The sequence below is a fragment of the Pseudophryne corroboree genome, chromosome 9 (assembly GCF_028390025.1).
Source record: "Pseudophryne corroboree isolate aPseCor3 chromosome 9, aPseCor3.hap2, whole genome shotgun sequence".
NCBI classification, from domain to species: domain Eukaryota; kingdom Metazoa; phylum Chordata; class Amphibia; order Anura; family Myobatrachidae; genus Pseudophryne; species Pseudophryne corroboree.
The window spans coordinates 162,005,259-162,018,816 of NC_086452.1; the positions used below are offsets into that span (position 1 = coordinate 162,005,259).

General features: G+C 48.5%; 1 protein-coding gene across 9 annotated transcripts in view; it reads left to right on the forward strand.

The window, feature by feature from the left end:
• Nucleotides 1-13,558, forward strand: part of HFM1 (helicase for meiosis 1) — a 984,377-nt gene that overhangs the window by 554,391 nt on the left and 416,428 nt on the right. For all 9 annotated transcript variants that reach the window (XM_063939911.1, XM_063939912.1, XM_063939910.1 and 6 more), the window contains 2 exons: nucleotides 10,316-10,461; nucleotides 11,840-11,934. In XM_063939911.1, coding sequence (XP_063795981.1) covers nucleotides 10,316-10,461; nucleotides 11,840-11,934 — 241 coding nt within the window. The remainder of the gene's footprint in view (nucleotides 1-10,315; nucleotides 10,462-11,839; nucleotides 11,935-13,558) is intronic.

A 13,558-nucleotide genomic window follows, 5' to 3' on the forward strand; every position in this document is an offset into this window, starting at 1 on the left:
CCTCACAGGTGCTGCACAAAGGCCCACTATTGCAGCTACATGGGCAGCAGAGGCCATTGAAGCATAGGCCTTGGAGTTAGAGGCTGAAATCTCCTCTGACCATGCTAGACAATGCTTGTCATATATTGTCACAGCTTCTCGCTATATTAAAGAGGCGGCTTTTGATGCCGGTATCCTAGCAGCCAAGGCCTCTACTACGTCAGTCCTGGCTCGCAGGATATTATGGCTGAGATCCTGGTCTGTGGATCTGGACTCTAGAAAAACCCTGGAGGTACTCCCTTTCAAGGGGGATATTCTGTTTGGGGAGGACTTAAATAAGATAGTGGCTGACTTGGCTACTGCCAAAACTGCCTGTCTGCCTAATACAGCTCCTTCTGTGTCGAAGGCCAAAGGCATGTCCTTTCGCCCCTTTCTTCCTTCAGGTAAAGCAAAAGGTCAGGTGTACCATAAGCAGGCCCGCACTTCCAAACCTGGTAAGCCGAAGCCCAAAAGAGCCTGGGCTGCCCAGCAGCCAAGACCGATAAGCCTGCCGCATGACGGGGCGGGCCTCCCCCTGGGGGATCCCAGGGTGGGGGGCCGGCTTCTAGGGTATACCCAGGAATGGTTGAAGACCCCTTCAGATCCCTGGGTACGGGAAGTCATCACTCGAGGTTACGCCATAGCCTTCAAAAACCGCCCCCCTCATCGATTTTGCCAGATAGACTGTCCCGTCGGACCAGACAAAGGCAAACACTCTGCATTCGGTGGTACAGACCCTCCTGGATACAGGAGTTGTAGTACAGGTGCCTCTTGCTCAGAGGGGCCAGGGGTACTATTCTCCGCTGTTTCTAGTCCCGAAACCGAATGGGTCCTCCCGGCCCATTCTCAACCTCAAGGCACTGAACAAATTTGTGAAGGTTTCCAAGTTCCGTATGGAAACCCTTCGCTCTATAGTTCTGGCCTTGGAACCTGGGGACTACATGATCTCGCTGGACATACAGGATGCTTACCTGCATATTCCTATAGCAGTCTCACATCAACAATACCTGAGGTTCGCTATTGGCAACCTCCATTACCAGTTTCGGGTGTTACCTTTTGGTTTAACAACGGCTCCGCGAGTCTTCACCAAAGTTATGGCGGTGATGACGGTGGTACTCCGCCGTTAAGGGGTCAGGATACTGCCGTATCTGGACGACTTGTTAATCCTGGCAAATTCCCCAGATCTTCTCCTGCGTCATCTGGATATGACGGTCCGGTTTCTACAAGCCCACGGGTCGCTCATCAACTGGAAGAAATCCTCCCTGGTCCCTGCTCAGAGCATGGTGCATCTGGGAGCGCTGTTGGACACTCACAACCAGCGGTTGTTCTTGTCTCAGGAGAAAGTCCTGAAACTTCAGGACAGGATTCGTTGCTTCCTTTCTCGTCCGCAAGTGTCGATACATTCGGCAATGCAGGTGCTGGGCCTCATGGTGTCAGCATTCGACAGGGTGGAGTATGCTCAATTCCATTCTCGCCCCCTCCAGAAGCTGATTCTAGCCAAGTGGGACGGCCTGCCTCACCGGATCAGGTCTCACATGATCTCTTTGACTCTGGAGGTCCGTCTGTCGCTGCTCTGGTGGCTCCTGGACCGACAATTGTGCAGAGGCCGTCCCTTCTGGATATCCAACTGGGTCTTGTTGACGACAGATGCCAGTCTAAGAGGTTGGGGCGCGGTGCTGGTGCAGCACTCCTTGCAGGGTCGGTGGACCAAGGAGGAATCTCTCCTCTCGATCAACATTCTGGAATTGCGGGCGGTCTTCAATGCGTTGAACCTAGCCCAGCATTTGATTCAGAACCGTCCTGTTCAAGTACAGTCGGACAACGCCACCACAGTGGCTTACATAAATCATCAAGGCGGCACTCAAAGCCGTTTGGCAATGAAGGAAGCCTCACGGATTCTACGTTGGGCAGAACGCCATCTACCGGCAATATCGGCAATATTCATTCCGGGAGTCCTGAATTGGGAAGCGGACTTTCTCAGTCATCAGGGCGTGCATGCCGGCGAGTGGGGCCTCCATCCAGAAGTGTTTCAACTCCTCGTGGAAAGGTGGGGTCTTCCAGATGTGGATCTAATGGCATCTGGACACAATCACAAGGTTCCGGTCTTCGGAGCAAGGACAAGGGATCCTCAAGCAGCATTCGTGGATGCGCTGGCAGTGCCGTGGAGGTTTCGGCTGCCGTACGTGTTCCCTCCGGTGTCACTCCTGCCCAGGGTAATTCGGAAGTTCAAGCAAGAAAAAGGAAATCTGCTTCTCATAGCTCCGGCGTGGCCCAGACGGCACTGGTTCTCAGACCTGCAAGGCCTATCGTCAGAGCGTCCACTTCTACTTCCACAACGCCCAGACCTCCTCGTTCAGGGCCCCTGTGTCTACCAGGACCTAGCCCGGCTGTCTTTGACGGCGTGGCTCTTGAAGCTTTCGTCTTAAGAGCTAATGGTTTTTCTGAAGAGCTCATTAAAACTATTTTGCGGGCCCGGAAACCGGCCTCTGCTCGGACTTACCATCGGGTCTGGCATTCCTACTTTGTTTGGTGCGCATCTAACCATTATGACGCTTCCAAGTTTAGTACAGCCAAACTTTTGGCTTTTCTACAGCAGTGCCTAGATTTAGGCCTGCGTCTGGCCTCCCTTAAGGTTCATATTTCTGCCTTGTCGGTGTGGTTTCAGAGAAAAATTGCGACTTTACCTGATGTTCATACTTTCACTCAGGGTGTGTTGCGTATCCAACCTCCCTATGTCCCGCCTGTGGCTCCTTGGGACTTGTCGGTGGTTTTGGAGGCGTTGCAGGAGCCTCCATTTGAACCTCTTGGTTCAAGCTGACCTTAATTGGCTTTCCCTTAAGGTGGTGTTCTTGCTGGCTATTGCCTCTGCTAGAAGAGTGTCGGATTTGGGTGCCTTGTCTTGTAGTTCCCCATATCTGATTTTTCACCGTGACCGGGCGGTTCTTAGGACTCGTCCCGGATATTTACCTAAGGTGGTTTCTTCGTTCCACCTTAATCAGGAGATTGTGGTTCCAGCTTTTGTCTCTCCTGATTTGTCTCCCAAAGAGCTGCCTTTGGATGCGGTACGGGCTCTCCATACCTATGTGAAGAGAACTGCTTCTATTCGAAAATCTGATTCTCTCTTTGTTTTGTTTGGATTTCACAAACGTGGCTGGCCAGCTCACAAGCAGACCCTGGCCAGGTGGATTAGAATGGTGATTGTGCATGCTTATGTGAAGGCTGGTTTGTCAGCTCCTGTTCACATTACGGCCCATTCTACTCAGTCTGTTGGACCTTCTTGGGCGGCCCAACGTGGTGCGACCCTTGACCAATTGTGCAAGACGGCTACGTGGTCCTCCGGGAACACGTTCATAAGGTTCTATGCCTTCGATACTGCCGCTTCCCAGGATGCTTCCTTTGGACGCCGGGTTCTTGTGCCCGCTACAGTGCGTCCCCTCCCATAAGGAACTGCTTTAGGACATCCCCATTGTCCAGACTTGTGGAGCCCAGTGTACCCCGCAGCAGAAAACAAATTTTATGGTAAGAACTTACCCTTGTTAAAACTCTTTCTGCGAGGTACACTGGGCTCCACAAGGCGCCCACCCTGACGCACTTAGCTTCTATGGGTTGATATGGCATTAGCCGCTGACACTTCTCTTGTCGTGAGAGTGTGGTGTATGTGGCTACTAACCGTTGTCGTCTCTTTTCCTGCTACTGCATTGGGCTGGTTAACTAAACTGAGCTCCTGTGCTGGGAGGCAGGGTTATAGAGGAGGCGGCGCTGTGCATTCTGGGAACAGTCAAAACTTTGAGCCTGTTGGTGCCTCGGGTCAAGATCCTACTCTACACCCCATTGTCCAGACTTGTGGAGCACAGTGTACCTCGCAGAAAATAAGATTTTAAACCTACCGGTAAATCTTTTTCTCGTAGTCCGTAGAGGATGCTGGGGACTCCGTAAGGACCATGGGGATAGACGGGCTCCGCAGGAGACATGGGCACTTTAAGAAAGACTTTAGGTATGGGTGTGCACTGGCTCCTCCCTCTATGCCCCTCCTCCAGACCTCAGGTAGATAAACTGTGCCCAGAGGAGACGGACAGTACGAGGAAAGGATTTTTGTTAATCTAAGGGCAAGATTCATACCAGCCACACCAATCACACCATATAACTTGTGATATACTAACCAGTTAACAGTATGAAAACAACATAGCATCAGTCCAAGACCGATGAAAACTATAACATAACCCTTATGTAAGCAAAACTATATACAAGTCTTGCAGAAGTAGTCCGCACTTGGGACGGGCGCCCAGCATCCTCTATGGACTACGAGAAAAAGATTTACCGGTAGGTTTAAAATCTTATTTTCTCTTACGTCCTAGAGGATGCTGGGGACTCCGTAAGGACCATGGGGATTGTACCAAAGCTCCCAAACGGGCGGGAGAGTGCGGATGACTTTGCAGCACCGACTGAGCAAACAGGAGGTCCTCCTCAGCCAGGGTATCAAACTTATAGAACTTTGCAAAGGTGTTTGAACCCGACCAAGTATCAGCTCTGCATAGTTGTAGTGCCGAGACTCCTCGGGCAGCCGCCCAAGACGAGCCCACCTTCCTAGTGGAATGGGCCTTAACCGATTTTGGTAACGGCAATCCAGCCGTAGAATGCGCCTGCTGAATCGTGTTACAGATCCAGCGAGCAATAGTCTGCTTTGAAGTAGGGGTGCCAACCTTGTTGGCTGCATATAGGACAAACAGTGCTTCTGTTTTTCTGACTCTAGCCGCTCTGGCCACGTAAATTTTCAAAGCCCTGACTACATCAAGGGACTCGGAATCCTCCAAGTCTCGCGTAGCCACAGGCACCACAATAGGTTGGTTCATATGAAAAAATGACACCACCTTAGGTAAGAATTGAGGACGGGTCCGCAATTCCGCTCTATCCTTATGGAAAACCAGATAGGGGCTCTTATGAGACAAAGCCGCCAATTCCGACACTCGCCTAGCCGAAGTCAAGGCTAATAACATGACCACCTTCCAAGTGAGATATTTTAACTCCACCGTTTGAAGTGGTTCAAACCAGTGCGACTTAAGGAAACTCAACACCACGTTAAGGTCCCAAGGCGCCACCGGAGGTACAAAAGGAGATTGAATATGCAGCACTCCCTTCACAAAAGTCTGTACTTCTAGTAGAGAAACGAATTGTTTTTGAAAGAAAATGGATAAGGCCGAAATCTGAACCTTAATGGAGCCTAATTTTATGCCCAAATTCACTCCAGTCTGTAGGAAGTGAAGGAAACGGCCCAGATGGAATTCTTCCGTAGGAGCATTCCTGGCCTCACACCAAGAAACATATTTTTGCCATATACTGTGATAATGTTTAGCTGTCACGTCCTTCCTAGCCTTTATCAGCGTAGGAATGACCTCATCCGGAATGTATTTTTCCGCTAGGATTCTGCGTTCAACCGCCATGCCGTCAAACCCAGCCGCGGTAAGTCTTGGAACAGACAGGGCCCCTGTTGCAACAGGTCCTGTCGTAGAGGAAGAGGCCACGGATCTTCTGTGAGCATTTCCAGCAGATCCGGATACCAGATCCTTCGTGGCCAATCTGGAACAATGAGGATTGTTCTCACTCCTCTTTTTCTTATTATTCTCAACACCTTGGGTATGAGAGGAAGAGGAGGAAACACATAGACCGACTGGAACACCCACGGTGTCACTAGGGCGTCTACAGCTACCGCCTGAGGGTCTTTTGATCTGGCGCAATACCTCTGTAGCTTTTTGTTGAGGCGGGACGCCATCATGTCTATCTGGGGCAGTCCCCACTGACTTGCAATCTGTGCGAAGACTTCCTGATGAAGTCCCCACTCTCCTGGATGCAGGTCGTGTCTGCTGAGGAAGTCTGCTTCCCAGTTGTCCACTCCCGGAATGAACACTGCTGACAGTGCGCTTACATGATTTTCCGCCCAGCGAAGAATCCTGGTGGCTTCCGCCATTGCCACTCTGCTCCTTGTGCCGCCTTGGCGGTTTACATGAGCTACTGCGATGATGTTGGCTGACTGGATCAGAACTGGTTGGTCGCGAAGTAAGGTCTCTCCGCTTGACGTAGGGCGTTGTATATGGCCCTCAGTTCCAGGATGTTGATGTGAAGACAAGTCTCTTGACTTGACCAAAGACCCTGGAAGTTTCTTCCCTGTGTGACTGCTCCCCAACCTCGGAGGCTCGCGTCTGTGGTCACCAGGATCCAGTCCTGAATGCCGAACCTGCGCCCTTTTAGAAGGTGAGCACTCTGCAGCCACCACAGGAGAGATACCCTGGCTCTGGGGGACAGAGTGATCAACTGATGAATTTGTAGATGTGACCCGGACCACTTGTCCAGTAGGTCCCATTGGAAAGTCCTTGCATGGAACCTGCCGAAGGGAATGGCTTCGTATGATGCCACCATCTTTCCCAGGACTCAAGTGCAGTGATGCACTGACACCTGTTTTGGCTTCAATAGGTTCCTGCCCAGAGTCATGAGTTCCTGAGCTTTTTCTATCGGAAGATAAACCCTTTTCTGGTCTGTATCCAGAATCATGCCCAAGAAGGTCAGACGAGTCGTAGGAACCAACTGCGACTTCGGGATATTGAGAATCCAGTCGTGTTGCTGTAACACCTTCAGTGAAAGTGAGACGCTGTTCAGCAACTGCTTTCTTGATCTCGCTTTTATGAGGAGATCGTCCAAGTACGGGATAATTGTGACACCTTGCTTGCGCAGGAGCACCATCATTTCCGCCATTACCTTGGTGAAAATCCTCGGGGCCGTGGAAAGCCCAAACGGCAACGTCTGAAATTGGTAACGACAATCCTGTACCGCAAATCTCAGGTATGCCTGATGAGGTGGATAAATGGGAACAAGAAGTTATGCATCCTTTATGTCCAGAGATACCATAAAATCCCCCCCCTTCCAGGCTGGCGATGACCGCTCTTAGCGATTCCATCTTGAACTTGAACCTTTTCAAGTATAGGTTCAGGGATTTTAAATTTAAAATGGGTCTGACCGAACCGTCCGGTTTCGGGACTACAAACAAGGTTGAGTAATATCCCCTCCCTTGTTGAAGCAGGGGAACCTTGACCACCACCTGTTGAAGATACAATTTGTGAATTGCATTTAACTCTATCTCCCTTTCCGGGGGAGAAGCTGGTAGGGCCGATTTGAAAAACCGGCGAGGAGGCACCTCTTCGAATTCCAGCTTGTAACCCTGGGAAACAATTTCTATTGCCCAGGGATCCACCTGTGAGTGAACCCAGATGTGGCTGAAAACTCGAAGACGTGCCCCCACTGGGGCGGACTCCTGTAGCAGAGCCCCAGCGTCATGTGGTGGATTTTGTAGAGGCCGGGGAGGACTTCTGTTCCTGGGAACTAGCTGTGTTGTGCAGCTTTTTTCCTCTGCCCTTACCTCTGGCAAGAAAGGACGCACCTTGTACTTTCTTGTTTCTTTGTGATCGAAAGGACTGCATTTGATAATGTGGCGCTTTCTTAGGCTGTGAGGGAATATAAGGCAAAAAATTTGATTTACCAGCTGTAGCTGTGAAGACCAGGTCCGAGAGACCTTCCCCAAACAATTCCTCGCCCTCCATATGCCTCTTTGAGTCGGCATCACCTGCCCATTGCCGGGTCCATAGGACTCGTCTAGCAGAAATCGACATAGCGTTGATTCTAGAACCCAGTAGACTAATGTCTCTTTGAGCATCTCTCATATATAAGACAGCATCTTTTATATGCCCTAGGGTCAATAAAATGGTATCCTTATCTAGGGTCTCCATTTCCGCTGATAAGGTATCTGTCCATGCTGCTACAGCACTACAAACCCAGGCCGACGCAATCGCCGGTCTGAGTAAGGTACCAGAATGTGTGTAAATGGACTTCAAGGTAACCTCCTGCTTGCGGTCAGCAGGATCCCTGAGGGTAGCCGTACCTTCGGATGGCAGCGCTACCTTTTTGGATAAGCGTGTCAATGCTTTGTCCACCCTAGGGGAGGATTTCCACCGTATCCTGTCCGTTGGCGGGAAAGGATACGCCATAAGAATCCTTTTGGGAATCTGCAGTTTTTTGTCTGGAGATTCCCAAGCTTTTTCACATAATTCGTTCAACTCATGTGAGGGGGGAAAGGTTACCTCAGGTTTCTTTCCCTTATACATGTGTACCCTCGTGTCAGGGACAGGGGGTTCCTCTGTGATATGCAAAACATCTTTTATTGCAATAATCATATATCGAATACATTTAGCCAATCTTGGCTGTAACTTTGCATCATCATAGTCGACACTGGAGTCAGAATCCTTGTCGGTATCTGTGTCTACTATTTGGGATAGTGGGCGCTTTTGAGACCCCGAAGGTCCCTGCGACATAGGGACAGACATGGGTTGACTCCCTGGCTGTTCTTTAGCTTCAGCTTTGTCTAATCTTTTGTGCAATAAATTTACATTAGCACTTAAAACATTCCACATATCCATCCAGTCAGGTGTCAGCATTGTTGACGGAGACACCACATTCATTTTCTCCTCCTCCTCCTCCCCCTGAAAGCCTTCTACCTCAGACATATCGACACATGCGTACCGACACACCACACACTCAGGGAATCCTCTTATCTGAAAACTGTTCCCCCACAAGGCCCTTTGGAGAGACAGAGAGAGAGTATGCCAGCACACACCCAGCGCTATATGACCCAGGAAAAAACACCATATAAATATATGTTACCCAGTAGCGCTGTTTGTACATATATATATATATATATATGCGCCAAATTATGTGCCCCCTTCTTCAAAACCCTCTTTCACTGTGGAATAAGCAGGGGAGAGTCCGGGGAGCTTCCTCTCAGCGCTGTGCTGTGGAGAAAATAGCGCTGGTGAGTGCTGAGGGAGAAGCCCCGCCCCCTCGGCGGCGGGCTTCTATCCCGCTCAAATATACTAAAAACTGGCGGGAGCTCTTTATATATATACAGTGCCCTGCTGTATATATATATATATTTTTGCCAGAGAGAGGTTTATATGCTGCCCAGGGCGCCCCCCCCCCCTGCGCCCTGCACCCTTACAGTGACTGCCGTGTGTGAGGTGTATGGGAGCAATGGCGCACAGCTTCACCGCTGTGCGTTACCTCAGTGAAGATCATGAAGTCTTCTGCCGCCTCTGAAGTCTTCTTTTCTTCTCATACTCACCCGGCTTCTACCTTCCGGCTCTGTGAGGAGGACAGCGGCGCGGCTCTGGGACGGACGGCGAGGGTGAGACCTGCGTACCGATCCCTCTGGAGCTAATGGTGTCCAGTAGCCTAAGAAGCAGAGCCTTGAAACTCACAGAAGTAGGTCTGCTTCTCTGGGTGTGGTTTGTTTTATCGACAGTATCTAGGCCAACAATGTTTAGGTCGACCACTATAGGTCGACAGTCACTAGGTCGACATGGATGGAAGGTCGACAGGGTTTATAGGTCGACATGTGCTAGGTCGACAGGTCTAAAGGTCGACATGAGGATTTTTTTATTTATTTTTGGTGTCGTTTTCTTCGTAAAGTGACCGGGATCCCAAATTAGTGCACCGCGTCCCCTCGCATGGCTCGCTTCGCTCGCCATGCTTCGGGCATGGTGCCTTTGCTCCGTTACCGCTTCGCTCGGCACACTTTACCGTTCCAATCGTAGTCCACGTGGATCGTTAAGTATGAAAAAATCCCCCCAAAAAAATAAAATGTGAAAAACTCGTGTCGACCTTTAGACCTGTCGACCTAGCACATGTCGACCTAGAAACCCTGTCGACCTTCCATCCATGTCGACCTATAGTGGTCGACCTAAACATTGTCGACCTAGACACTGTCGATCTTCAGACCGGATCCCGCTTCTCTCTCCTCAGTCCCTCGATGCAGGGAGTCTGTTGCCAGCAGGCTCCCTGAAAATAAAAAACCTAACAAATATACTTTCTGACAGGAAACTCAGGAGAGCTCCCTGTAGTGCACCCAGTCTCCTCTGGGCACAGTAGTAAACTGAGGTCTGGAGGAAGGGCATAGAGGGAGGAGCCAGTGCACACCCATACCTAAAGTCTTTCTTAAAGTGCCCATGTCTCCTGCGGAGCCCGTTTATCCCCATGGTCATTACGGAGTCCCCAGCATCCTCTAGGACGTAAGAGAAAGAGTTTTAACAAGGGTAAGTTCTTACCATAAAACTTGTTATTTGTGGGTAATATAGAGCTATGTTTGTTTTACTTGACATAATGGTTAACTATCAGTTGAATGCAGTTTACTTTTTCAATGTAGTTAATCATTTTCTGTTACAAAAAACTGTATTACTAGATTTGTTTCATTCCTATGTAGTTACCACCAGTACTTTGGCTATGGGCGTTAACCTCCCAGCTCATTTGGTTGTTATAAAATCAACCATGCATTATGCTGCAGGAATGTTCCAGGAATATAGCGAGACAGACATTTTGCAGATGATTGGAAGAGCTGGTAGACCACAGGTGAAAATGTTTTGTATATACAATATAACTAGTATTTACACAACATCTTACAATATAACCACATACTGTATGTACTCAAAATATACCCTTTTCAAGTATTTGTAGTTCAAGATTTGCACCCACTCCAACATTCTAAAACAAAAAACCGGTACAAAATCAGAAAGGGTCATGGCCACGAGCAAAGGGAGCATGGCCATGCGGCGCTGCCATAGGAATCTACAGGACAATGTGGACGCTGAAATCGATACAAGGCTCCTTTTGGCCGGTACAGACCATAAAAAAAGCGGTACTGTACCGGCCAAAAAGGCAGTTGGAGGGTATGGATATGATTGTGTTCACTAAGGACCCTATTCAGGTTGGATCGCTAATCTTGCTAAAAAGCAATTGCTGTGATCAAATAATTGCCGCCCAGATTCAGAGAAAAAACGTCCATTGCAGAAATTGTGAATGCATCGCAATGCGTAATGTGATCGCATAACCATATGCAAATACCGGAACATCTAAGAGTTTTTCCATCTGTGCCAGGCAAGGTCGTCCACAATACGGCATATGCAAGAGGCTGGAAGTGGTCAGCGCTGACATCAGAGACCCACCCGAAAAACACCTTGCTGTGCCTGCATTTTTATAAACACACCACAAAACGCCATGTTTCCTACCTTAAACGCTCGCTTCCTGTCAATCAAAATGTGATTGCGTTTAAGCACAGTGCGTTCACAGAAATAATAGCTAAGTGCGGGCACGAACGTGCAATGCAAATGCTGTCGTTTGATAATCAGTCGGATTGCATTTTCTCTAATTTTGCAATCCAACCTGAATAGGGTCCTATATAATTAAGAACTGCTAGATAGAAATGTTGTAGTGTGAGCTTCTGTGACTTTTGATCTCTTAAGTAGTGATGTGTGTAGGCTAACACAAGGGAACAGATGTAATGAAGTCGGAGTTGGCCGGAGGTGCGGGCTCCCAGCAAAACTCGGACGTTTTTTTAAAGCGGCCATGCCTTGTAAATGATTGCAGCTTTAAAAAAACATCCGAGTTCGGCCAGGAAACCGCACCTCCGATCAACTCGGTCTTCATTACATCCAGCCCTAGATCTTAAAAGCTATTTGTGGATGAAGGGTTTAGGGAGTGGCTGCTCAACTGAAGATTAAGTAAATTGGTAATGTTTTCTGTGCACCATAAACACTACTAATGATAATATGTGAGGAAAAACTGATTGTTTCACTCTCAGTGGAGAAGATGGACCAGTAATCAACTATCCGTCTGCCAGTTTACATGTTTCTTATATGCCCTGTACATGCATTACTGATTAATTATGTCATTCTAATATCAGCCTGTAAATATAGAGTACAGTAAGTTTAAAATTATTATTTGTCTCCAGTTTGATACTACAGCCACAGCAGTTATCATGACAAGGATAAGTACTAGAGAGAAGTATGTACATATGCTAGGTGGTGCAGATACTATTGAAAGCAGGTAAGTGCATATCCCAGAGGTGTCCTAAGGGGGGTGCAGGGTGTCACTCTTCCGGGAAATGACACTAAAATGCCGGTAACTCAGTAGTGACAGCAGCTGGGGGTTGCATTGTGACATTATCCTGCAGTACTCGGCTCCTGTCATTGAGAAGGCAGTGCATAACTTATGCATAGAGAAGTAGAATGGGGTATGAGCATGCATAAGCTTTTATGGAGTATGTTCACATAAGCCCCTGGAGAAGCCACCTAAAGCCTGCCCGGGCACTCTTCTTAGGAGGTGTGTATTTTATAGGTACTAGATGCCTGATATAAACATGATTATGACACTAGCAGTACTGTTTGGTCACTTCTTGCTTATTGATCCTCCAGCTAATATTACTTATTTCATTAAAATCATATTATATTGATGTTCAGATGTCTATTCGGATTACCTATTTGTATTTTCCATTTGGACTACTACAGGAAAGAAAATTCTCATTGAATTTTGTGGTAAACGATTGATATCAGCGTTGTTGGTATTTCATTACATTTTCTGTGAGAAATGCAGCTTTCACATTTATTTGCATGCTAACACTGTCAAGATACATCTCTGCCCCATTGTGGCAGACTTTTTGGCCTAATTCAGACCTGATCGCTAGGTTGCGTTTTTTTGCATCCCTGCGATCAGGTAGTCGCCACCTACGGGGGAGGGGGTAGTCAATGTACAGGGCTGCGATCGCTGTTGCAGAGAGATGCACAAACAAAAGTTTGTGCAGTCTCTGCATAGCTCAGGACTTATTCTTCCACTGCGACGATCCGTTCCGGAGCTGACGTCAGGAACCCTCCCATCAAACACCTGGACACGCCTGCATTTTCCTGGGCACTCCCTGGAAACGGTCAGTTGACTCCCACAAACGGCCTCCTCCTGTCAATCTTCTTGCGATCACCGTGCGATCGCTTTCGTCGTCCTTCCTATAGCTGTCCAGCGTTCCCCGACGCTGGCGGGGCCTCGCAACTGCGCATTGCGGAGCAGCGCAGTTCTGACCCGATCGCTGCTGTGCGAAAACAAACAGCAGCAATCGTGTCTGAATGACCCCCACAGTCTGATGTATGACTGAAGCTGATATACACAATTAGGACCCTATTCAGGTTCAGTTGCAAATTCTGCTAAAAAGCAAACGACTGCCCCTGTCATCCTTCAGGCATTTAATTACACTGTATAGGTCCCCGCATGCGCTTTTCGGCCTCTGCGCATACGCATATTGGCGAAAATCACCCTTTTGCAGTTTTCAGTAATCAGTGATCCAAGCTGAATGAGGGCCTTAATATGTACATTTGCAGTGCAAAATGTGTCAAACTCTAAAGGGGCCACCGTGTGTAAAGTAAGGTTAAACTACGCCCCTGTCCCAGAGCTAGGAACAGTTTTCAGTTTGTGAGTCAGAGAAGAGGCATTCAGCTTTTTTTAACCATACTCCAGAAAGAGGTACCGCTGTTGATCATCAATGGTTAATAACCATTGATGGTTTGCTGCCAATGGTAAATGATTTTACAATCAATGTGTGGAGGTACAATGGTGATAGATGTCCGTTGGCAGCAGTATGAGTGGTGGCCAGGCATCAATGGCTTACTATTGATAGTTAGAAACC